The sequence below is a fragment of the Rissa tridactyla genome, chromosome 14 (assembly GCF_028500815.1).
Source record: "Rissa tridactyla isolate bRisTri1 chromosome 14, bRisTri1.patW.cur.20221130, whole genome shotgun sequence".
Classification (NCBI taxonomy): domain Eukaryota; kingdom Metazoa; phylum Chordata; class Aves; order Charadriiformes; family Laridae; genus Rissa; species Rissa tridactyla.
The window spans coordinates 288,236-312,373 of record NC_071479.1 but is presented as its reverse complement, the minus strand read 5'-3'; the positions used below and the strand labels follow the sequence as shown (position 1 = coordinate 312,373).

At 40.4% G+C, this 24,138-nt stretch overlaps 1 protein-coding gene across 17 annotated transcripts in view; it reads left to right on the top strand.

Annotated features, from left to right (window-relative positions):
* FNBP1 (formin binding protein 1) overlaps nt 1-24,138 on the top strand; it is a 102,607-nt gene that overhangs the window by 38,971 nt on the left and 39,498 nt on the right. For all 17 annotated transcript variants that reach the window (XM_054220825.1, XM_054220824.1, XM_054220821.1 and 14 more), the window contains exons 4-6: nt 904-1,051; nt 13,251-13,313; nt 14,136-14,240. In XM_054220825.1, coding sequence (XP_054076800.1) covers nt 904-1,051; nt 13,251-13,313; nt 14,136-14,240 — 316 coding nt within the window. The remainder of the gene's footprint in view (nt 1-903; nt 1,052-13,250; nt 13,314-14,135; nt 14,241-24,138) is intronic.

Below are 24,138 nucleotides of genomic sequence, written 5' to 3'. Positions count from 1 at the left end.
TATTTCTGTTTTTTCCTTGATGCCATTTTAATCCCTACTTGTATCACTTCTCTCTATTTCCTCTAAATCTCTCCCTCTTTGCTTTTCTTTTTCACCTTTGAGTGATGTTATAAGTGCAGACCACTACCATTTAACATTAATAATTTTTCTAGAATGTACAAATGCAATGCTGCAAAGCTGCTGTTGCCAGCTGACCAGCACAGCCAGCCAGGGTATTTAAATGCAGCTCTGTTGGCGCAGTGCTGAGTATGCTAGTGATATAATCTGCTGTTTTGAAATTGTGTGCACAGATGTTTGTTTCTTCCTTTTAATAATACGTGGAATGTTGTATTGGAGATAACCTTATACAAAAAATAGACCTTGCGATGGAAGTACTAAAAATTAAGGGTTGATAATGAACATCTGGTTAGTAAACTCACTACCTTTTTGAAAACTTCATAAACTATAGCTGATTTAAATTCACACCCTGAAAAGTTTTATTTTTCTGCTCTATGCTAGCCAAAAAGTTAGTTTCTTAGGCAGGGTTTTGCCAGGTAGAGTACACTGATGACTCTGTGCACTGAATTGTGGGACTTGAAAGAGTATAACTGGAAATGTTTGGTGAATAGAGTTTAGAATAGTGAAGTCTCAGAGCTGTGCTGATAAAAAAAATCCTGGCACTCTAAGACTGTGATATTTTAAGAGCCAATGTCAAACTGTCTAAATCAAGATTAATTTATGAGACAACTGTCAGTGTGTGGGATAAGCTTCCTTTTGAGAAATTCCTTCAAGTGCATCTGTGCTAATTCATATTCAGTCTCACGTAGCAATACTAAATGCTTAAGAAGGACACAGCATCCCTTTGCAGTGTGTCTTTATGAAAAGAACGGGACTAAAAGCAAAATGCATTTTTGTCCTCTGCAGGTACACATCAACTAGAGCCTTCCTAGCCACTTTAAATGAAATGAATGACTATGCCGGACAGCATGAGGTCATTTCAGAGAACATGACCTCTCTTATCACTGGAGAGTTAACACGCTATGTGCAGGAGCTGAAACAAGAGAGGAAATCGGTAATGGATCATTTTTTATTATTCACAATTAAGTGCTATTTAAGACAGATAATTAGTGGTAGGGAAGTTCAATGTTAAGCAAAATTTATTTGTAGTTAATAAACATGAGCTTTGCTAACGAACTAAGCATTAAAAAGTGGGTTACGTACCCTGGCCAATTCGCTGAACCATTTCAATCAAATGTTATAAAATCAGACAGCAATGCCTTCAGGAGAATCCCTGCTAAATAAGGTCAGAGATCCATCTGTGCTTAAGGCTCTGTTAGCCAAAAGCTTGTTTAGGGAAGAGTCCAGCAGCACTGAAACAGAGAAACTGTATTACTGGGACTTGACTAAAAGAATTATCAAGATCTTGGTTCACATTTTCGTTCTTCTCAGCCAGATCTGGTCAGCAAAACCTTTATACCTGGGATGAGTGGACACAAAATAGTGATTCTGAGCATTATTTTTACAAATGGTAATAACACAAGTATAAAATGACTAAGCAAAGTGTAACAAGGCACGGGAGCATCAGGGCACTGTATTTCACTTCCAAACTGATGGTTCATTGTGGAAAGTGCAAAAGTACTCTTGCTTAGTCCAGCAAAACTTACGCATTTATAAGTAGTCTCACTAAATGTTAAGCACGTGTTCAAGTGCTGGGCTGGACCATAGACCTGGAAATTACCCTCTTTTCCGAAGTGTTGTATTAGGATGGTAAGTCTGTAAACAAATAGAGGAATAGATCTACCTCTAATTTGCAGAATGGTGTGTAATCTTTCAGGGACATAATATTTTGGCAGCAACATAGAAGGATGTTTTACATACAGCTGCGATGAGAATGTTTTCTCAGCCACTTCTATGACCTTTTATTCTACATGGACTCCATACAATAAGCAAAGCAAAAAAAAAAAAGCATTACAGTGGCATTTTTCTGTCAATTACAGTGTTTTTACGTAATTTTTCAATTATATGGGTGTATAAGGTGATTGGAATATCTATGAAACATTTTAAATACGACGAAAGAGGACTTGCTATCTTGTAAAGAATGTGAGCAGTAACTGTAGTGCTTTTTTGGTTTGTTTGGTCTGTTGTAGTTAAGCATGGCTCACATTAAGTAATGGGTGAATGACAGGAAAATTATTTTGGTATTGGTCAAGTGATAACAGCATGGGAACAGAAAAAAAACCCAACTGACTATTTATCTGCTGTTGCTGAGAATTCTTAAGCCTTTAACAGAAAACAGTTGTCAGTCATGTTGGTTGTACTGTTCTTGTAATGTGAATATAAGCTATGTGAATTATGAGTCCTTGTCTGATTCATGTAGATTTCTCATTTATGAGCAAATAGTGTTGAAAAGGAAAATGTGTCCGCCTTCAGGCGTTTTTCATACATAGCCTCTCACTTCATACTGTAAAACACAAACATATCAATCATGCTGGGATCTGCAGGAGGGGAAGGTGGTGGTTGTGTAAATATCACAGAGGGCTGATGCTTTGGCAAAACCTTTTATGGTACGAATTGATGAATGGCTTGGGATTTCCAGAAATTTTGCAGGCAGAGTTCTCGTGCGCGCTGCTTGATATGTCATCAGCTGTTATGCTACAAGTTCATAGAATCATCTAGTTTGGAAAATACCCTGAAGATCATCAAGTCCAACTGTTAATCTAATGCTACCAAGCCCACTAAGTTGCCAGAAGCTGTAAGAAAAGGTGATCACTTCTGGGGCTAGGGCCACACATAGGAATTGGTAGACCCACATTCTTGTCCACAGAGTCTTGTATAATTTGAATTAGCTCATTCAGGTGTCCAAATACCTGTAAAATGGTACAAAATTCCCGTGGTTTAAGTATGACTGAGATAAATAAGTACCCTTGCTCTTTTTCTTATAATTTCCCACCTGGAGGATGGAAATGGTACACAGAGGCGTCATAAGTATAAATGTGCGAAAGATGAAGTCAAGAACAGCAGAAAGCGGTCAGGCAAATATATCAGTCTTCCGAGCTGCTGCTTCCAAAGGAAACCCCCTTGATACACAATAGGAATTTAATGGAGTAATGGGGGATGAGGGTGGCGATCTTTAAACAAGTGGGGTCTGATGCATGCCTGCATTACTCTGTTTTCATGCTCATTTAGCTCTATTGATTAAAGTGGAATTGTACCAGCAGCTGATTGGGTTGCACAATAAGAAATCACATATCTTTGTTTTTCCCTGACAAGTACAAGCCTGTAGCCTGTAATCAGGGCAGAACCTGATAGTTTAAAAAGCCTTCCATTGGTTTTACGCTGGATAAAATTCATTTGTCATGCAATTTTTAGGTGTGTGGGATTCGTTTGACTACTGTGAAAGATGTACTTGATGATTTTGTTTTTCCATATAAGATGGTTGCTAATGGTGAAAATAGGGGAAGAAGCAGCTAATCAAAACCAGGCAGGACAGTCTGGAGGTTGGATAAGTGGGATGATTTGCAAATTCACAGTGGTTTGGCGCTGTTCAAAAGGCAATGATGCCTTGTCTTTCCTCTGGCCTGATTTGGAGCTTGGGAGGATTCTAGGTTACCTTTATGTTTTTAAAGATGATGTGTAAATGTGCTTTGTTGCATGATGTATTTTGATCATCAGAAAGTGGTTAGAAAAATCAGGCAAAGACTGTTTTTTGTGAAATTTGAATAACGTTAGCAACAAAGATCAATCGTTGCATTAAACTTTTTCATACTAGGCATTCCTCTTCCATAGGATAGCCCTCGTTGATCTTATCACTGTACCAGCCAAGTTGTTTTCCCCTCCCAGTGACTGAAGTTAGGCGTACGCCCTGCCTGCTTTTCGCACACAAGAAGTGTGCATGTGAGAGGGAGAACTCCTTGTGCTGTTTCAGTTCTTCCCAGCTGTCTGGTGAAGTGAAACTCTCTATAGTACAGTTCCTCACTTCAACTTCTTCTTGTATTCTTTTGATCTTAGTGTATCCGTGCTCTCATGTGAGTAATTCTCGTCTTCAGCCGGGATCTTGCTAGCTGCCTTAAAGCTGAAATTTCAGTTCTACACTGCATGTGAATGTCATGCCCCATCCACCTTCCTTTTGAGGTTATTGAGGCCAGATGCATGTGACTGAATTCCCCTTCGCTGTATGAAGACCTCCATCACCAAGCCACATAAATAAGTTAGGCATTGTCTCTCAGAGTGTTTCAGGGAAAGAACTTGCTTCTGCGGTCATTCTTCGTGCCACACCAATTTCACCAAAGCCTTACTTTGGGGTAGCTGTGGAAGGTGTGAAGTTTGAGCTGGGGGCACTGCAGTATTACAAAATTTAGACTTAATCTTGCTTGTCTGTGACAAAAGAAAAGGAGATGATGCCAGTAATGTCAAGAGAGGTGTTTAGACTTTGCTTCATGAGCCTTAATAGGTAATACATTTTCAGGTTGGAAATGTACTCCAGTTCTTCTACTCCCACCCATTGCAACTGTTGCTGGTTGTGACAGTAGCTCCTAAGCAGACCAGTTATTCTCCATGTGAGAGAGGGATCACTAGTATTTTGATTGCTTAGTGAGGGAATCTGCTTCTCCACATTGCTATGCCTGCCAGGGTACTCGCCATGCTTTGTTCTATTAAAAAAGTAATAATCTAGACGCTGGGGTGTTTTTGCTACCCTCTTTTTGGGTGACACCTTAGTGGACTTAGGAGCAAACATGTAGCCAGTGCGGCCCAAGCATTGACAATTTCCTTTTTTTCTTAAAGCTTCACAGGAGAGAACTTGGTTTAGGTATTCTCTCCACTGTGGCTGAGGAAAACCCTCAGTACTGTAGTTTATCTGCATAGAAATACAAGAATTAATTCCTGGGACAATGCTGATTTAGATCAGTGGTCACAAACTAGGTCTGACTCGTGGTCTCCTCCGGCAGCAGCTGCTCTATGTAGCTGTTGCTCATGTCAGCTTTGCTAAAAATGTATTTGGGAGTCATGTACTATCCCTCTTATTACTGCTGCTGCTTTCACCTCTACCTCTGCCTCCACCTCCCCTTGGGGGTGGGCTGGCTCTGTACAATCAAGCATGAGAGTCAAGTACAAGCCAAGAGCTTTGCTGTAGACTGAACCGGTGCAGCACTGGGATTCTGTGGTTGGGAGAGAATTTGCCTGATGTCAATACGTTCCATTTTGTGTCAGGATAGAAGGGGAATGGGGAATGAATGCATCCTTATGGGTACCATGAGGGCAAAAATGGTCTGGTTCTTCATGGTGGAGCGTGTGTGCCCTCCCAGTGTGTATTCATATGGGGAGGTGTACATGTCAGAGGACTTTCTGTTTCTTGTAGACTCTCAGGTGTTGATGAAAAGTAAATAATTGGAGGAATTCTGCCATGTTCATTCATTCTGAATAGTGCCCTGTTCTGCAAATAGTCCTGTGGTTTTCGACAGGATTTCTCATGGTGTAATGCACTGTGCAGGCGTGAGATGGGATGGCAGAATACGACCCTGTCAAGTGCACAATGGATTTTTCCATATGGCATTTTGGGTGTGCCTCAAGGTCTCTGTGTGTTTGGAGCACAGCTGTGCTTTGTACTGCAGAGGTATAAAGAGACATTGCTGCCTTCTAGAAATTACAAACTAATGGCAAAGCAGGTAGTAGAAAGAGGAAAAGAGAGACAGGGAAAAGTGAGTCGCCAAACTTTAGGTTGACAAGATTCAAACTGAGCTTTCCCCAGCTCTTGTTCTGTGACTAACCCAGCTTACTGCCCTGTGAATGGCATTAGAAGTATTTCATTTTAATCTAAGGGTATAAAAAATAAACATTATTAAATATTTACGTTGCCAGATAGAAGCTTTGCAGGAGCTATTTATGAACAGAAGTAAAACTGGGCTTTTATGGGAGACTTTGTTATGCACGATAAATACACTGCACAATGATCTAATTCTACATATTCATCCTTTCTTACAAGATATTTCAGCTGTATTTCATTTAGTTAAATTATACCAGTAGTAGCTATAAGAAATGAAAGAATGCAGAAAGTTGTTTAGGAAAGATCGTAATAAGTTCTGTATATTCTTATTGATTGCTTCTTGGGTTTCCCCAAATTATGGCACAAATTTAATGGAACTGTGCTACATATTTGTACTTGTCTTCTAATCGTGCTGTGAAGGACTCTTCTGGGATGGAAAAAGCAACTACTTATTATGAAAGTTTCCAAAACATCTTTGTGTGGGAAACTAATGATAATATCCCATCCAGCCGAAAGGTATAATGTGAGCTTTGGGTTTAGCAGAGTCAAAGTTGAGACCACTGGACTTGATATCCTGCTCTTCCCAGTTTTGAATGGGTACCTTGAACTATGAGAGAATAGTTCAAATAAAGTGGCTTCTGTTTACTGCATGAAGGATTCTGATTGGGAAACAAAATAAGGTTACGAACCAATGTAGTTACATTTTCTGTGAATTAGCCTGAATATTGCACTGCAGAGCAACAGCCTGTTAGAGGGGAGAGATGGGAGATGTCTTCTATCGACAGTAACATTTCCTTCTCGGTTCATAACTGTGAAATGCCCGTGGGCGAGAGAGTTTGAGCATTGGCCGTGCATGTGTTTTTTCCCTTTGTGCTCTATTCAGACAGCCTCAGACATCGGCCTAAAATTAAAGAGCAACAATAAAGCCATGCTGGTAGAGCATACCTTAATGGTGTCCAAAAGCTGTTTATCCAAGGCCTGAGGTACATGATACACATGGGCATATTTAGCTGACAGTTCACGTTCAGTGTTTTAAATATCTGATGCAAGTCTTAATATTCACGTGCGGGTATCCACATACATGAAGGCTATACAGAAACAGTTAAAAGGTTGCAGCTGTTTAAAGAAACAAGTATTTATTTGCCTGTTGAGGCATTAACTTGTAAATCTTCTAGTTTTCTTATCACTGCAAGCATTGTATGGGACTGTCACAGGCCATTTCTAATGGAGGGAGGAGACATTCTGTCGAGGTGATGTCTCTTGGTTGAGGATCAGTGGAAAAGAAGCTTTGTGACAAGACTGGGAACTAGAAGAGGTGGAAGTTCAAATAGCGTGCTCCTTTAGTCTCATTGCAGGATATGAAACACAAACATCTTTTCTTCATACCTTAGTTTTTAGTAGCAATGTTGGATCTCCTTTTGAAAAGCCCATAGGTTTACTCTTGTAGAGCACTTTGGCACAGCTGGGCTTGATTAGCCCCCAAGGATGGATTTGGGCGGGGTATGTGATCTCCAAACAACCTGTCATTCCTGTGCTTGTGCTCACTGAACGCAGGGCCTTCTGGCCTGTTGCTGTGAAGCCAGATGGATGGTTCAGCAGGGCTGCTCGAAGAGTTGGCCAGTGTAGCGGAGTGCCCTCGAGGATCCCTGCAGCTTTGCTCCCACGGAGTTGTGCTGCTAAGCTGTAGTAGTGCAGTGCTGCTCTGCTGAGAGGAACGCGATGCACAGTTATCTCTGTGCCTGAGAAGAAGTTACGCCGTTCTCAGTTACGATTCCCAGTATAAGGACTTAATCTGTGATAAGTAGCATGACACGGCAAATTACCATAAATATTAGTGCCATGGTGCCTTTTAGGTTTCTGATGATCACCATCATTCTGTTGTCACGTCTCCCAGTATGCAGGAGCAGCTAGTTCTGGTGGACTTGTGCAGCTGATCTGGGCTTTGTCTGAAGGCAGAAAAACTTTGGTCTTAAAGGTCTGTAACTGGAATTCCTTTGGAATTCACCGCTTCAGGAGGAGACAATTCAAGTGGAATTGACATCAACCTTGAACACGATTCATATAACCTGCTTCAGTTTTGACCTAGTTGGTAGGTACGCATTAAGAATAACGTTCACATGGAAGGTTGCAAAGGAGAATAGGGTTATGCCACAATATTAAGAAGTAGCACTGATGAACATGTGTGAAGACAGTCATGTGTTTCATTTCAACATTCACAGGACTGTCTTATGCTACTCTTATTACAAATGAGAGCGATAAGACCTCAAGAGCATGTTTCTTGGAAAGAAAGATTTCTTCTCAGGAGTCTGTTTCCTGTCTCTGCATCCAGGAAAAGAAAAACATTTGACAAGGCCTTTTGCGAACTGAGCTGAGAAAATTGAGGAAAAAATAATGTTCTCTAATTTCCGTCTCTGGTAGGCTTTAATCACTGGCTGTTATTTTAAGAATGACTTGTAAGAAAAATGGCAATAGAGTTTGAATTGGAGGAGGAAGTACTACATGGCTGTGTTTATATTGACTATCAATATGAGCTGAGAGTGCCAGTTGCAGAAGTCAAAGTTAACTGTTTTTTCAGTATGTTACATTAACTAGTTTGAAAACAGAAAAGAGAATGAAATAGCCTTGTCATATGTCTCTCTTTAAAAGTGCTTAAATAGGATCTTGGCAAGTGAACCATATGCTATGCATATAAATTAACTAAGATTATTTTTCTGACTACTTCTAATATAAACTGACCGTAGATGTGCAAATTTTAAGTTTAACCATGTAATCAGTTGCGTTTACTTCCTTAAGAAAAACCAGGCTGTCTTGTTAACAGCCTTTCTTAAAATGTTTCGCATGGTCAGTTTTTGGTACAGCGTAAGTAGCCCTGTTGTCATGCTGATGGTGTAAGTGTTTCAGGCAATTTTTTCATTTAAAACTGCCCAGGAATTCTTCAGAAAAATTATTGGACTGTATTGTCCTTCATAAGATGCTTTTAACTACTTTAAGAACTTTTAACTCCTCTTAACTAACTTTAAGAAAAGCAAGTGTTCTACTTCTCCTCTCAAAAGGTCAGAAAGAAGATAAGAGACATCTTCTAACAAGCTTTTGTTGTCTGCTCTGTGAGCTGCGTGGCTCCGTAAACCCTCTTGCATACCAAGGAAGTTTTGCAAAAATATCCCACTGCTACGTATTGTAATAGTGTTGGCAGCAACAGGCGCTGCATTGTAGGTAGCTCCCTCGCTGCACCGAGTGTTTTGATCAACACGGGTGAAATCTGAGCCTAACAAAAGTCAATGAGAGTTTTGTCTGTGATTGTGCAGCAGCCAGGATTTCTCCCCAGCTGTTACGAACACAGTCAGCCTGGTAATGAGGAGAGCACACCGATTGGTATGACTTGATTTAAAAAGGAAGAAAACCTCATGCATACTGTGTGTCTATATGTGGATTTCCTGCTCTTCATAAAACTCTGCCTTTACTGTAGCTGAGTATTCCTTGAGCTGGGAGTTTTTAGAATATAATGAATATTTTTAAAAAGTTGATCTAATCCAGAGTCTTCATATAAGCAACTTAATACTGTGCTGAAAATCTCTCAAGTTTTAATTTTTGTGAGATCACATAAAACACAGATTATTGGGTCTTACCCTATGAGCGCAGAATGGATGGAGACGTCCAGTCAAAACATGGCCAGTTATGCGTTGCTCGGAGCACCCTGCGACATCCGAACTGCACTGGGCTCTAACACACAGGAGAAAGGACAGTCATGGTCGCATAGCCAGTATGGCTCAGTTTTGGGTAATGCTGCTATGTTTTAAGCTATTTAATAGATGTAATGCTTGGAAAAAATACTTTTCAGGGAAATCTTAAAGCTGGCGTGGTGATTGCTAGCCTGACTCCAAAGTATAGATTAAAAGGTGATTTAGGGAGATAGAGTATTGAACACTAACGAAACCAAAACTTCCATTTTACCATGGTTTTAATGTGTGTTTTGGATGCTGTGAATGAAGTTAATGAAGTGTGATTCATTAACTCTGTCTTGCTCATAATCTTAAGTTTTTTAAATAGAAAGCCTGTTTAGGGTGCTTTAGTTTGGGCAATCAGTTTGGGGAAAAATACAATACTCTATATTGTATCAGCTGCTCTAAATTCATCACTGAGCTGCTGAAATGTGTGTGACTAATTAAGAATGGTAGATTTGCATAACATTTGCTAAATCATTTCTCATGTTCCCATTTGCTGAATCATCAGGTGTAGAATAACCAATTATTTCATTTGATTAAAATTTTTTTCTTTAAATTAAAACTTGTATCTTATCAAGGAGGAGTTGATTTTAAAGTTATTTTTGCTAATTTTTTTTTTTTGCGGGGGCGAAGCTAAAAGCCATTTGCTGTTTAAGAAGATTGTGAAGTAAAGGAAATGAGTTTGCGGAAGTTGAAGATAGTACGGGGTTTGAGGAAACTGGAGGCTTCCTGTATGACTTTGAGCAGGTCATTTAACCTTACTGTCTCAATTTTCTTACCCGTAAAATGGGGGCAGTGAAGAAATATAGGTAGTTGGAAGGTACTACTTAGTTGCTTTATATAAAAATGAATTTTTGGAAGGCAGAAGTCATCCTTTGAGGGCAAAAGATTTGCAAAAGCAGAAGTGCTCTCAATCATATTACATCTATTATCATATGTATTATCATATGTATCTCTTATAACAAGGATATACTTATGGGATGACACAAGAAGAATTGGGGGTTATAAATATATTTAGAAAATGGTTGAACTAAAAAAAAAAAAAAGGCAATATTGCAGTGAAATCTCCAAAATGTGATGCACCTGTTTTTATTGAACTGTGACTTGACATCAGTTCCTCTGTTCCACTATTTAATAACCCTAAGTAATGCCCATTTAACATCTCAATGCTCCATTTCTGTAAAAGAGCTTAAAAAAAAAAAAAAAATGTAGCCACACTGCTCAGGTTTAGTGTGTCTTTCGCACATGCTTCCAGCAGCTTGTAGAGTTTATTCTACAGAGAAGGCAAATTTGGAAATAACAGGGATGGCTTGTGCAAAATGAAAATTACATTACTGACTAACTACAAAGTGATTTAAAAATACAAGCCCAGAGTAGTCCTGTTATCTGATACGCTTTTGATTCCCAGTTCACCCTTCAGCCCCTATATACAATTGTGTTCTGTTAAATTAACTGGGCATGTTGTTTTCCTAAGGTTTATGGGTCATTGAGAGTATTAGGTTTCATGCAGACCAGCTGCTCCCAAGTCAGGTCCCTGCCTCCACTCCAGCAAAGTCGGAGGTAGAGGAGAGGGAAGCGCAGAAGCAAAGGCTGGCGGAGGCAGGGGATGCAGAATTGAAGACAGCCAAGTAATTTTACTTGCAGCTTCACTGTTAAAAGATATTTCACAAATTCCATGCTTATTAGCAAAATGTTGAAAAATGTAGTGTTAAATTACAGTTGCTCCTTGGGACTGTTTGTGTTGCTCCTTGGGACTGGTTTCCTAAGCTCTAATTACAAACGCAAGCCTGAAATGAGGAGGGTTTCTAAGCCCCCTGGCAAGCCAGACACAGTGTCTGTCACACAAGAGTTGAAAGGAAAGGGGGATCTACCACAGGAACTGAAATGGATGTGGAGCCTTTCCCCACTGCAGTTTCACAGTTATATCTGGACTTCTTTAACATCATCATGTGGTGACTGAGTTTTTGGAGAAGCCTAGTGTGGCAGGCAGGGCTCTGAACTGCACAAGTACCATTGGGGTTCATGGTGAAAGGAGTTTGTCCCCGTCTGCAGCGGTGCCACGCTGTCCCTGCATTCCCCTCCATTGCCCAGCTGCTGCATGCTCTCCTTGAGCTGAGCATGCCACAGACCCGGTAAGGCTTTTAATCGTTACTGACATTGTGCCTCTCTTCTCTGCTTTGAGAATTTTTGTGCAGAGATAAACTCTATCCAGAAAGTTAAAGCTAACTGTAGGTGAGCATCCCTCCTCAACAGCCGGTGTTTGGGACCACAGGTAGCATCCAGAGCGCTCAGGACAGTGTGGCGTTCTTCTCTTCACACAAACAACTTGAAGGTTGTCGAGATTTTTAAGGCACTACAAGTCTATTGGACACAGCGTGACAGAATTGTGGTTTTGTGGCTTTTTACTGGCGTGTCTGGTGGTGCCAGAAAAGCAGCTAGGTAGCGTGTTCCTCCAGAAACCTGCTTCTCTGAGAGAGGAAAATGCCAGTTGTTTTAGGGGAAGATGCAGGAAACCAAGTAGCTGCCAATTTATAAACTGTTTGCAGGCACATTTTTCTGACTTTGGCAGCTTGTGGCAGGCTACTGCTATGAAGTTAGAGCTTTTCTACCCAAACAGACTGTTGATATCATGTTGCTTAGGATTTATGAAATGTCTGGTTATGTGCAGGTCTGAGAATGCATGAGTTCTAGTGAGCTGCAGTTGGATTATCCGTCAGTATCATCAGACTTTTTATTTTTTCAAGTTTACTGCATGAAACCATACCTGTATTAGAGTAAAACATCCTAAATTGCCAGTAAATAATACATCAGAAAGGCATCGCTCTTCCTATTTGTAGTTTGCTGTATTACTTATTTTACAGGGTGGTTTGTAAGGGGAGAGTAACCTGTTCTAGCGGTCAGCTGGGGGCTGTGTTAAGGTTCCTATTTAGAGCCGGGTCATTGACTCATGCAATGATCTTGATCGAATCGCTTATCCTGAGGAAAAGTGTGGCATATGGAAGACAGAGGGGGTAATATCTAAAGCAACTTAGATTCTCTGATGAAGAGCATTGTGTAAGGGTTAAGAATGGTTATTTTAAGCCAGCTGTAATTAAGAGACTTGCTCCAAAAGGCATGTCAGGAGAAGATCCTTGTCGTTTAGTATGTAGCTGACATCTTGCATTTAAAGCTTCTACAACACCTTCATGTGTGCACACATGCACACACGCCCCCAGTCTGCGGGAGAGGAGAGTTTTTGGAGGCACTCGAAGAATTGAATACCTTGCAAGAGAAATGAACAGCTGGCCTCACACACGCAGCCAGGACCTGGGAAGAAGAGGGTTTTATGTTGAGTCTGAATGAAGATCAGGACAAACATCGGTTGTTAGAATGTGCCAATCAAGGGCATCTTGGTAAATTCCATGTAAAGAGAAATTTTAATTTAGAGCTAGTGTTCAGTCAGTAACCAAAGAAATACTCTTCAAATAAGAGTGCTTCAGATCTCGTTGTATGGGAAACCAATAATTACGAGATACAGGGAACAATGCAAGGTAGAATTGCTAAAGGGATTAATTAGCCTTAGTCTAACTAACCACTATAATTGATGCAAATATGCATCTGCAGCCTGCTGAGACATTAGATAGTCATCATACACCTGCTCAGTTTACCAGTGTTGCAGAACACAGCTGTCAGAATAATTTCTGGGGGTTTCTTTTTTTTTTTTTTCCTGGAACTCCTTGAGCATAATTGACTGCTGCTTCTTTTGTTGTTCAAAATGTTTTCTTTTTCTCTTTTCTTTTTCTAAACAGCACTTCCATGATGGCAGAAAGGCACAACAACATATTGAAACTTGCTGGAAACAACTTGAAGCAGTAAGTGGAAGCTTCCTCAGATGTGATGTTTAAGTCATTTTTTTATACTGTTTTCCTAGAGATGGTTCCAAACATTATATTTGGAAAAAGAAAAGTGTATGGATAAAAGCTGATTTTTAAAATTTCACTGTCTTAAATACACTGGTAGACATGAAAAAGTATGTTTTCGTAGTACATTTGGCTTTCTGTGGGATCTGTGTTTTATAAGTAGCTTTTCATTTGATATGACTTGAAAAGTGTGCTAAGCGTCGCTGGAAATGCAGGGTCCCTAACGGTCCTATTCAGGTATTCCACTGTAAGCTGAATAGCTTCATGCTGCATGAATAAATTTAATGGGACCGTCTCTTGAGTAAGGTGCTATTTCTCAGAAGTAAATACATTGGAATTGCTGTTCATGTGATGAATGAAAAGTGAGACTGTAAGTAGAGGAGAAGGTAAAGAAAGGGGACATCAGTAACCGAAAGTCCTACTTGCAAATGTACGAATCTTAGTAACTCCCTTGCGCATTATAAAAATGAGGGAGTTAAGTGTTGGTAGTGATTTGTTCTACAAGAGCAGAAGAGATGCTAACAGGGAGAAATACTGAAACACTAGTGCTGTTGGTAGGATCAAGCAGCCTGAAGAAAGGAACAAAAAATGTGTTTCTGGTATCTTTTGTTTTTTGAAATTCTTTAATATGGAAATGTATTCCAATGTAAACAAGTGAGTCTTAAAATCTGACAGTTGTTAAAGGAAATCAATTTAGGGGCAGGGATTGATTTCAGGTAGATTTTGATACCGTGTTTCTTTCCCATAATGAAGGCATTTATTTTTCTTTTTAAGAGTAAAAGGCGGTTTGAACGTGATTGCAAAGAAGCTGATCGAGCACAGCAGTATTTCGAGAAAATGGATGCTGACATCAATGTTACAAAAGCAGATGTTGAAAAGGTAAGGCAGAGGGTGGAGAGAGAGACTGTTTGTAAACATGGATGTGATCGGTTTAGTTCCTCAGTCCTGCTGGTAGGATAAAACCTCTGAGGCTTAACGCCTCACTTAAGTCTGTCGGTAGGTTAATTAAAAATCAGGAGATCTCTGCAGAGACCTATATTTGCATAAAAATTCTAAAGGGATACAGTCAGTTTTCTTCAGTAGGGTGATAACTGAGTTTAACATAGCTGACATGGCTGTAAATGAGCTTGTGCAAAATCAGTTTTTACTAACACCCCAGCTTCTGTGGCAGTCAGGCTTGTGAGGGCTCCCTGAGGGGTGCCCGCAGTTACCACATGCTGCTGTTCGCTCTCTGATCCAGGTAGAACTAAACTTCCTGCCTTTTGAGCAACACCTTGAAGATGTCCCCGTGTTACTACTTGCAATGAAATATTACCAGGGTTGTTGTTCGTGGTCCTCGGTTTACAGCAGGACAGCTTTTCATGTTATGCAGAATCCTGGAATCCATGCTTGTCACAGTTGGCACATAGCTTTTATTTTAATTTTTCAGTTGCTCTCTGGTTGCACAGTCATTTGTGATTTTTATACATTGATCCCCATTCAGTGGAGCTATTGAACTGATGCTTAATTTTAAACGTACATTTGTTTCAGCATATCCATCTTGAAATATTTTCTCTTTAGTTTGATTCAAAATCGGATGTGCAGAAGGAGGCTTAAAGTTTAAATGTCCAAGTCTAGTGATATTCCCGTAACAAGGAAGCAATGGAGAGGGAGAAAGCCTGTTTAAGTGGCTTCTTTTTTTGGTGTTAAATATCTGCTTAGAAGATTTAGTAATGTAGATCAGAAACACCATATTACAATGTGGAAAGGCAGTTTTGTCTTCCCTGAGTTTGATTCATATAGGTAGAAAAGAGCCAGAACATTTGAAAAGGTTTGTTTCTTAAAAAAAGCAAGGGGGGGAAAAAAAAAGGTAAAGCTTAAAATATACCGAAGACTTTGTTGGAGGGACAAGAAAGGAAACTGAATTATAGGTATGAATCTTTTCTAGTCCGAGATAGCCCTTGTAAAATGTAGCTCTTGCTCCTCAAGAGGTCTGCTTCATTCTATTATTAGTTCAGTCCTGGGAAGCTATCAAATCCAAATTTTTTTTTACATCTGTGGGATCTTAAGGTGTTTCTAGTACACATCATGGAGGCTGGGTAGCAGATGGTATCAAGGATGCTATTAAAAATGAGGACAGTAAGTGAAAAAAAAAAAAAATCTCTGAAAATTTCCCCAAAGCCTATTGTATATCAAAGGAAAAAATACATCTGTGGTCTTGGAATTTGCTTGGCTATTAGTTGTAAATTCACCATGCAGATTTGATCCTTTGTTGCCTTCTGGATTTGCCAGGGCATTTCAGAGATGAATGCTTGTACAGGATGGTTAAAGATGTAACACCACGTGTGGGTTTTTCTGACGGAGGAGGATCATCTCTGCTTTATCTGTATAAAGTGATTTTTAGAATACGTTTTTTTTTTTCATAGACAAAATTAGGACTTGGCCTAGATTTTTTTTTTTCCAAAGCTGAGGCCATGTCAAAGGGATACAGATACTTACTATTTGAAATAGAGGGATGAAACTCCTTACTTCTGCATCCCTTTCTAAGGCCTTTTCTGGTGAGAGTGAAAAGCTACATATTGGTGGCAAATCAATCTGATGGCGTTAAGTAAATTCTGGGAAGTAATGCCTACCCTAGTGCTCTTTTGCTGTAAAGTGAAGGAGAGGCTTCCCTTCTAAATTCCTCTAGCTTTTTATTGAGTGTATTTGTAAATTATTTATTGCAAAATGAGGCTCAGTGGTATCTTGAAAGAAGAAAAAAAAAATCCGTTGCAGTTATGTGTGTTGGCTAATCTCAGGAGAAGGCATTAGTCGACTTTCCAATCAGGCAGCAGGGTAGATGGAGAAGGAAAAGGTTATCAAAACGAGTGGAATGTGAAATAATATTACTGAACAGAGAGAACAGTGTTTTCCAAGTGCGTGTGTTAAGCTGGGTTCATCCATGTCAGGCTGTGAATAATGCCTTTTCTTTGCTTCCCTCTGCCCGTGTGACTGGGCCCGCTCTTGCATAACTCCCCAGTGCAAAATAGGACATTGTTTAACCAAGTGCTGCTGTTGGGGCAGCTCTTGCTGCCTCGCTCCGGGGAGATGCAGAAACTGCTCAGCTTCAAATGAAGCAATATGGTGACTTTTACCTCCTCCTTCTATTGCAGCGGTTCTGATTTCTCTTGCTCCTTATGGCTTGGATGCTGCACTCTTGCTTCCAAAGGCTCCCAAAAATCTGTCTGGCCAGGAAAGCAGGCAATTTGGCTGTGTTCAGAGCCAATGCTTTTCACTTTGGTGGACCGAGGTGCTCTTCAAGCAGTGGGATTGGTTGCCCTTGTTTCTTCGGCTTGAGATTGACACCTTGTCTACTTTAGCTTGTACCTGCAAATATGAGCAGACACTAGAGCTATTTTTTGCATCATGCATTATAGAGTAAAGGAATTAAAATTCTGCAGCGATCACGATGACACATACAATCAAAAGAATATATAGCTGCAATTCCCTAATGCACCTAATGTTAAGCTTTAAGAGGCACTGAAATTCTCACATCTCTGTCTTTCAGTTGTTGTAGCCTTTGACAACTACAGCAGGAAATTCTGTGACAGAGGTGTCAGCTGCCAGCACTTAACATGGCCTTGCCTAAGATATTACAGTTTGCTAGGATTAAGTAAGCAGAATAGTTGCAGAGAAACAAATTAAGGATTACTTTCCTCATTTCCTCCAGGACTGTTTCATGAAGGGCCACAGCTGTATGCTTACAGGCATGGCTGGATGTGCAGCATCAGAGTCTTGCACCTAGGTCCAAATGCCTTCTGTAGGACCAGCTCAGGTTTGATATGCAGAGGGCACATGCCTTCTGTGGCCAGTATGTGCTCAATCATCTTTGCAGCTGACAAAGTTGTGTATTTTTTCTTACAGAGAGCAGGGTGTTTAGCTTTGTTTCCTCCCATCTCCTTTTTTGGAGGTAAGAACACGGAGCAAAAGGCTGTGTTCAGGCTCTGCAATGGTCTCTGTCTTTATGGAGGAATCAAAGGAGTGTGAATTAGGGCCCCTGAGCTCCCTTCCTGTGTTTGCACTGAGACTCTAAATTGCCAGCAGCTGATGTTTCCAGAGAGATGTTTAAGTGTCGACGCAAAGGTTTTGTCAGTTCAGTTTAGCAGAGTTGGGGTAGGAAGCTTACTGCGTTGCAGAAAGCTGTACTGTGAAAATATCCTTATAAACTAAGTAAATGGTGCAACATGCTGATGCTGATACCGGGAAGCCTTGTGGGTATCACTGTGTTAGCTTTGTTTGGATCGCAGTGAGATGTGTGCTTTAAAGCAGTTCTCTTTCAAAAACCACAGTGGAGCTGCTTCAGTTTTTTGACCATTTGGGGAAATGGTAGCTGTGAGCAGTGTGGAGCCGGTGTACATATAAGGAAGCGCTCTATTGTCTGTTCCTTCTCTTTAGAGCTGCAATCGCTAAAAAGCTGACATCTTTATGGGATAACGTGGTAGCCAGTGGTGCCTTTGCAGACTTCTTGCAATAAAAAAAAAAGTATAAGTCAGCTGTCTTCTCTAAAGGTTTATTTTCAAAGTAGACTCTTCAGGCCCTGTTTTTAAAGAGGAAGAGGCTGAGGCCAACCATGGGAAGGGGTGGATGCTTTGCCTCCTGATTTGCACAGCAGTTGAGGGGGAGGACAGCAGTTTGAAGTACTTGGTGTTAAGCAGGATCCGTCCCTTTGCTGAAGAGCAGCGCAGTCGTGTATTGGCGTCCTCAGTAATGATTTTGCCAGTGAACAACTTCAGCTTTGATAGTAATAAATGAGCGGTGCGTGAGTTCCAATAATTGCTGTCCTGAAGTTGGGGCTCATCACCTTGTTCTGATTTTTGTTCCTGTTATGTTGGGAGGGTTCTTCCACCTTGGGTGGTTTTGAGATTAATGTAAATGCATTGTGGATTTAGAGAGCAGTTTAGTAGTAGTAGATTTAGAAAGACATAAAGTGCAACTTTGACCTTAACTCTCAGAAGTCAAGAAGCTTCTGACACTGCTTAAAAGATGGGGTGATATCTTCTTTTGCTGTGGGTTTTGTCTGACTTATCTTTAGTAAGTCTTCAGCCTGCAACCAGAAAGGACGAGCTTGTATTACAATTTTATTTGTGTCCTGTAATGTTCTTTTCTGGGACAGTGGGGTTTCCTACTGAATTTGCTTTCTTATGTGCTTACAGCTGCTTGAGCTTGTTGCAAGTCAGCTGTTGGTTTGAAATCAAAATTACTCCAAAATTATCCAAACCTAGATCCAAAATTATTATGACAGAATTATCGTTCCATTCCTTCTTCCCTTCTCTGCCCAATCCTGTCATATCTAAAAACAAAATAAATGAAAAAATTGATGGTTCTATTCCTGTGCTGACTCAGCGATACTTTGGCGTTTTAGATGTGCTAGTCTTTTTTTGTTTGGTTGGTTTTGATTTATTTTTGAAGTAGAGAAAATGAGGGAAATAGTAGTCTTGAGTCCATTGAAATCTCTAGGAGCTTTCCCCAGCGCTCAGACTTTCAGATCAGGTTATGTCTGCTGTATCCAAGTTTTTTGGAGTCCCAAATAGCTAAGATTTGCATAAAGGCATAAAACCTCATAATATGATATCACCATGACGTTAATTTACTAGTCTGTAAATATAACTGCAGAGAGATACTGACATTTCACGCTTGAAGTTTCATTTTCTCTTCTCTCTTCTTATGCCACGTCCCCTGGGTTCTCACCATCTATTTCAGTGCCATGCAAAGAGTCTGTATCTCCCTCCTTACCCGTAGAAGTCATGTCCTCTTACATTGCCTTGGGTAGTTGTGAGCTGAATCACTGGCAGAGTCGTACTGACCACAGATGTAGAAATACTGCCACTTTGAAAGATTCTTGGAATAAGCTCATCTTCCTGCCTGTGCAAGCGCAGTTATGCTGTCAAGTGGTAAAATGCTTTTCCAGCCTGTAGGCTGCTGCGCTGCGGGATGCAGATCTCTTCGTTAAGAATTTACACATCCTTAGAATGAAGGGTGCACCAAGCTATTTTTACTTACTCTGGAGTAACCTCTGATCTGTGTTTCGGCACTATCATCCCGCATCCACCGTTTACAGTATGCTTTGTCGGAACAGCAGCCAAGTCCCAACGGAGCTGGATGCAGCGTGAAACCCCACACACAAACAACAGAGCGACATCTCCAGCTCAGTGCTGTTGAATTGTGCGTCACTTGGGTCTTAGTCAATTAAGACTGTCAGCAGTAAACTCTGCAGCATAACCTGAGATTGTGGGTGCCTGTCTTTTGCAGACTATACCTACTTAATGGGCCTAATTTTTCAGGAGATGCTGCCCTGTGACAGTGGGGCTCGTGTATCCCCTCATCCTCCTGTCCACCTTGAGGCACCTACTGGCATAATGAACTTCTCAGCACTTTGGAAAATGTAGTGCCATGCAAAGGTAATGTTAGAAGGTGGACAAGCTCTACAGTGTTTGCGTCATTAATATGGCAAATACATATTGTAGTGAATAGTTCCAAAGGCTTTGCTTTTCCTATACACTGCCGTGAATTTGTAAAAGTGCAGCAGCGGTGTTAGTGAAATAGGCAGGCAAGGTGCGTAAGGCTCGGTCCTCAACATAGTGCGAGAGGGCCTGGCCTGTGCATTTCTTATTCGAGAGTTAGATATTGCATAAGACTTTCCCATGTTCTCTGCGTGGTGGCGAGTTTTACGTACTTCAATTAGGCAGCTGCTTTTCTCTTGCTCCACAAATGGAGCTGGCTGAACCCTTCTGTGTCTTTGCTTATGAGGTGGGTCAAATTTCCCATCAATTTAAGTCCAGTCTTTTCTTGGTAACGTGATTTAAGGCCATTAGATTCGCACTAACATTATTTCTTTGGGTTATGCAGGCCCCAGTCTCCTTCCTGAACTGATTCCTTCCTGATGGATGATGTAGTGTGTGAGTGTAGGGAGTCCCTCAGGACAGTCGCTTGCATTTCTGGAAGAGTAAGCTTTGTTTACAACCTGCTGGCTGTGACACTGTATGTAGCAGCTGTTTCCCTTTTGGAATCATGACTAATTTAAGAGCTTTGATCTCTAGTCAATAAAGAGTTAATGACTGCATCAGGAGTGCGTGGAAAACTTAGTAACTACCCATATGTATCCCATGCACACACTGTGTTTGGTGTTAAGAGATCAATAAACAGAAGCACCAGTGAATTTTAGTGTAAGATAAGGAAATCCATGTTAACTTACATTTCTTCTTAGCAGTGTTCCTCTGCAGTAATGCTCTTCCCTAGCAATTTGACTGAGTTCCGTAACACTACAACTCTATTGGGAGGTAAATTGCTAAAGGATCAAACAAGGAGGAAAAGGGGTATGAGGGGGGGAGGCTTAAGAGCAACTTCTGAATTAAGGCTCAAGTGCAGTTTGAATCAGAAGTGTAATATAACCAGTGTTCTTAGCTAATGCAAAGCAATTAGTTTATGCTGTACAGCTGGAAAGCTTGTTTACAGTCATTCTGTCAAAATATTAGAACAGATATCTTCACCTGTTGAAGAACTAAGGGAAAATAAAGCAGAGACCTCAGAATTTAGCTCATTGTTTTTAAGTTGTTCAGTTTAAGTGAATGTATTGTACCCATAAAGTTTGTTTTTAAGGCTAGCAAATTCGTACTGGTAACTTTCTTCAGCCCCAACTATCTGTTCTGCATTGGCTGTGTTTGTAAATTCTTCTTGGAGAGAGATGACTAGAACCGTGCCCAGTATTCAAAGTATGAACTAAGCAATCTATTATGCAGTCCTGAAATAATTTCCCTTATTTATATTCCTTACTTACATTTATACACTGCAGAATTTAATTGCTTATGTTAGTACAACTAAACAGATCTCCAGAAATAATTTAAACATTGTTGGCCACTGCCCCGAACACATCTTGTTACCTCCTCCCTCAAGCCCATATAACCTTACACCTACCTTGAACGCCTCGTTCCTTTGTACTGAACTTTTGTTAGGTATCATCATGGAACTGTGTTTCTCCGAGCTATGTGGCGAGCTACTGGATGTTAGCAGGGATTTGCAGCTAGGTCACCCAAAGAGTTTGGATATTTAGTATTTGTGACATAAGAATGGCAGTGCAAGGAGGCAAACTTTTGGATTCAAGGCAGTTATTTCACCTGGGCCTTGGAACAGTGCACCGAGAGGTGCTTCTCTGGTGCATGGTGTGTCAGTGTTTGCAGCTGCTCTTAATTCTTATGTAGTGGTCCTTCTCTTACACATTTAGACTGCTCTGAACACTTCGCAGACCAAATTGAGGTGATTGGTTGGATACGATAAAAAAGAAAAAGCAATACACTTTTTTTTATAACCGGGAAATACAGCAGTCAAATTTGTGCAAGGGAGTCTGCAGCAGAACTGAAGTCTGAAGCCAGGCAAGTGAAGTCTTGGGCTCGTTCAATTAAGTAAAAGTTCAGGTAACCTCTGGCTGTCGGATTCCATTAATCAGCAAGCAACTGTGCCTTTAGTCATGCTGCAGGACTGGTCATAAGAGTATAGGACTGGCACAGTTGGGTGAGTCCTTGTTGCAATATGATGTTATTTATTATTTTTATATATATGTATACACACACATACACACGTATATAATATGTATACATATATATATATATAATTATTAACCAGAGAAATTCAAGAGCTGTGTTAGAACCCTGTGCAGTGTGCTTACTTGGTTACTGTCCCAGCTCCATTAATTTGGTCCATATTTCTCATTAGAGCTTCAGTGGTGTTTTGTTGCTATAGTATATCTAATATATACTAATATAGTATATATTGGTGAGCACTTTTATAGTCTGGCAGAATTATGTGGAATGCAACTGCACTAGATAACAGTTCCCAAGATCCGGTGATGAAGATTTTTCCATCCCCTGTCAGTGGTTTGCTCATTTGTGTATTGTATTCAGCCAAAGGATTTCAGGGATTCTCAGTTTTTTTTTTTCTCACCACTTCTAATGTTAAAAGTAAGGATTTTTCCCTTTGTGTTTTTTTCTGTTTGTTATTTTGCGCCCCCCATTCTAACTTCCTACTTTCAGAAAAGCAAATTTCAAAATCTTTTCTGCTTGCCTGTTGAGAGACCCCAGCTGGTTATTGTAAAATAGTAAACAATGGAGCTTGATTTGGAGGCTGTGTAAATCAAAGCCTGAAATCCTGGCCCTGTTTTGAAGTCCGTGGCAGAATTCCTGCTGTTATTAATGATTCTGCAAACGCTGCCAGTGTTGCTGCTACCAAGAGGCGCCCCATTGCTGGTCGTGCTGGTGCCCGCTCGGGACAGAGAGCGATTCTATGTGAGGTTGTCTGCGGAGGGGGCACCAGAGCCTGCCGCTGAAAAATCTGTGAGCAATTGAAAGGATTCCTGAAATTGGTGAAGTGTTTCTGAGTCTGCCTTTATCATTAAGTTATTTTGAAAGGATTGGGTAGTTGAGGGGGGGGCGGGGGTGATTTTTTTTTTTTTGTGTTTGCATTTTAGTCTGATCTTGGGTTTACCAAAGACAGATCTATTTTGGCAGGCAGTAGTCTGTCAGTGACGCATCTCACATGCTGTCTGGGTTTAAAAGAAAAGGAGGGGTTGGGGACAGGCAAAAAGAAAGAAGAAAGAAAACTACACCAAAGTTTTGACTGGAAACTCTGCCATTCTGGACAAGAGCAACTGCTGAGAAGTTGAACTGTTCCACTTAGTGTGGATCGGCTGAATAGCAGCCAAAGCTTTTTTCTGCCCTTTTCAGTTATTCATATCACTCCCACCATAACAGCCTTGAGGAGCTGCATTTTTTGTCTGTGTAAACCCAGAAGACAGTGTGTCTATTGACCCTCTTGCTGTTTCTGGAATGTGTCTTAGAAAATTGTTCTCAGCAAAATATCCTTCATTCTTTTCTGTATTGGAGACCAAAATGGCAGAAAGTGTACTTGTTGGGTGTTTTTTGTTTTTTTGTTTTTTTGTTTTTTTTTAAATTTCTCCTACACTTAGTCACCAGTTGCTTTTCATATCAAACCAGATTTTGGAGGGAGAAGGTGTATCCAATAATGCCATACAAGGATTTGGTTTTTTTGAGTTCTCTCGGAGGCAGCATGTAATGGATAGCGGCTTATTAACATTTTCTCACACCTTCAGGATCGACAGTGCCCATCATAAAGATGTATGTATCCCCTTTCTCTGTTAAATTTTCCTTTTCTGACCACTAGTCGAAGGCATAAAGTACTAGGATTGATTTCAGATCAGTATATAAAGCTTTACTAGTTTTGCGTGTTTGAAAGGATGATGGAGAACTTTCCCTGCCCGTAATTCTGTTGTCTCATTCTGATACGCAATGATTACTTTAGTTGCATCATGTTGCTAAGCTGTGGATTTTTCAAGCAGGTGATGAGTAGGTTCAGATTAAATATATTCCCTTAACATGGGTTACTTCAGAGTGAAAGGGTTGCAGGGTTAACTTTCTTCCAATTTCTTATTTTAAAGGGTAAAGAAATACTTCCATAAGTACTTACTATATGAAGGATTTTAGAGCATCAATGTCCCACCCTGGTATCCATCACTTAGCTGAGATCTCCTATCTCTGGATTCCTGGTGGAATCATTTAAACGTCTGGAACTAACTTTTGATGCTCTTTGAAAGTCTGGGTTTTGCAACTCAGTGGTTAGGTAGAAAATCTGCAAGAAATGTGATTAAAATAATCTTGAGGAGTAATGTTTGTTTTTTTCCTGCTACCTTGTCGAAGAGATAGAAGCCATAGTGCATGTTGCCAATTCATGTGGCTATTGAGTTTAGTGTTGT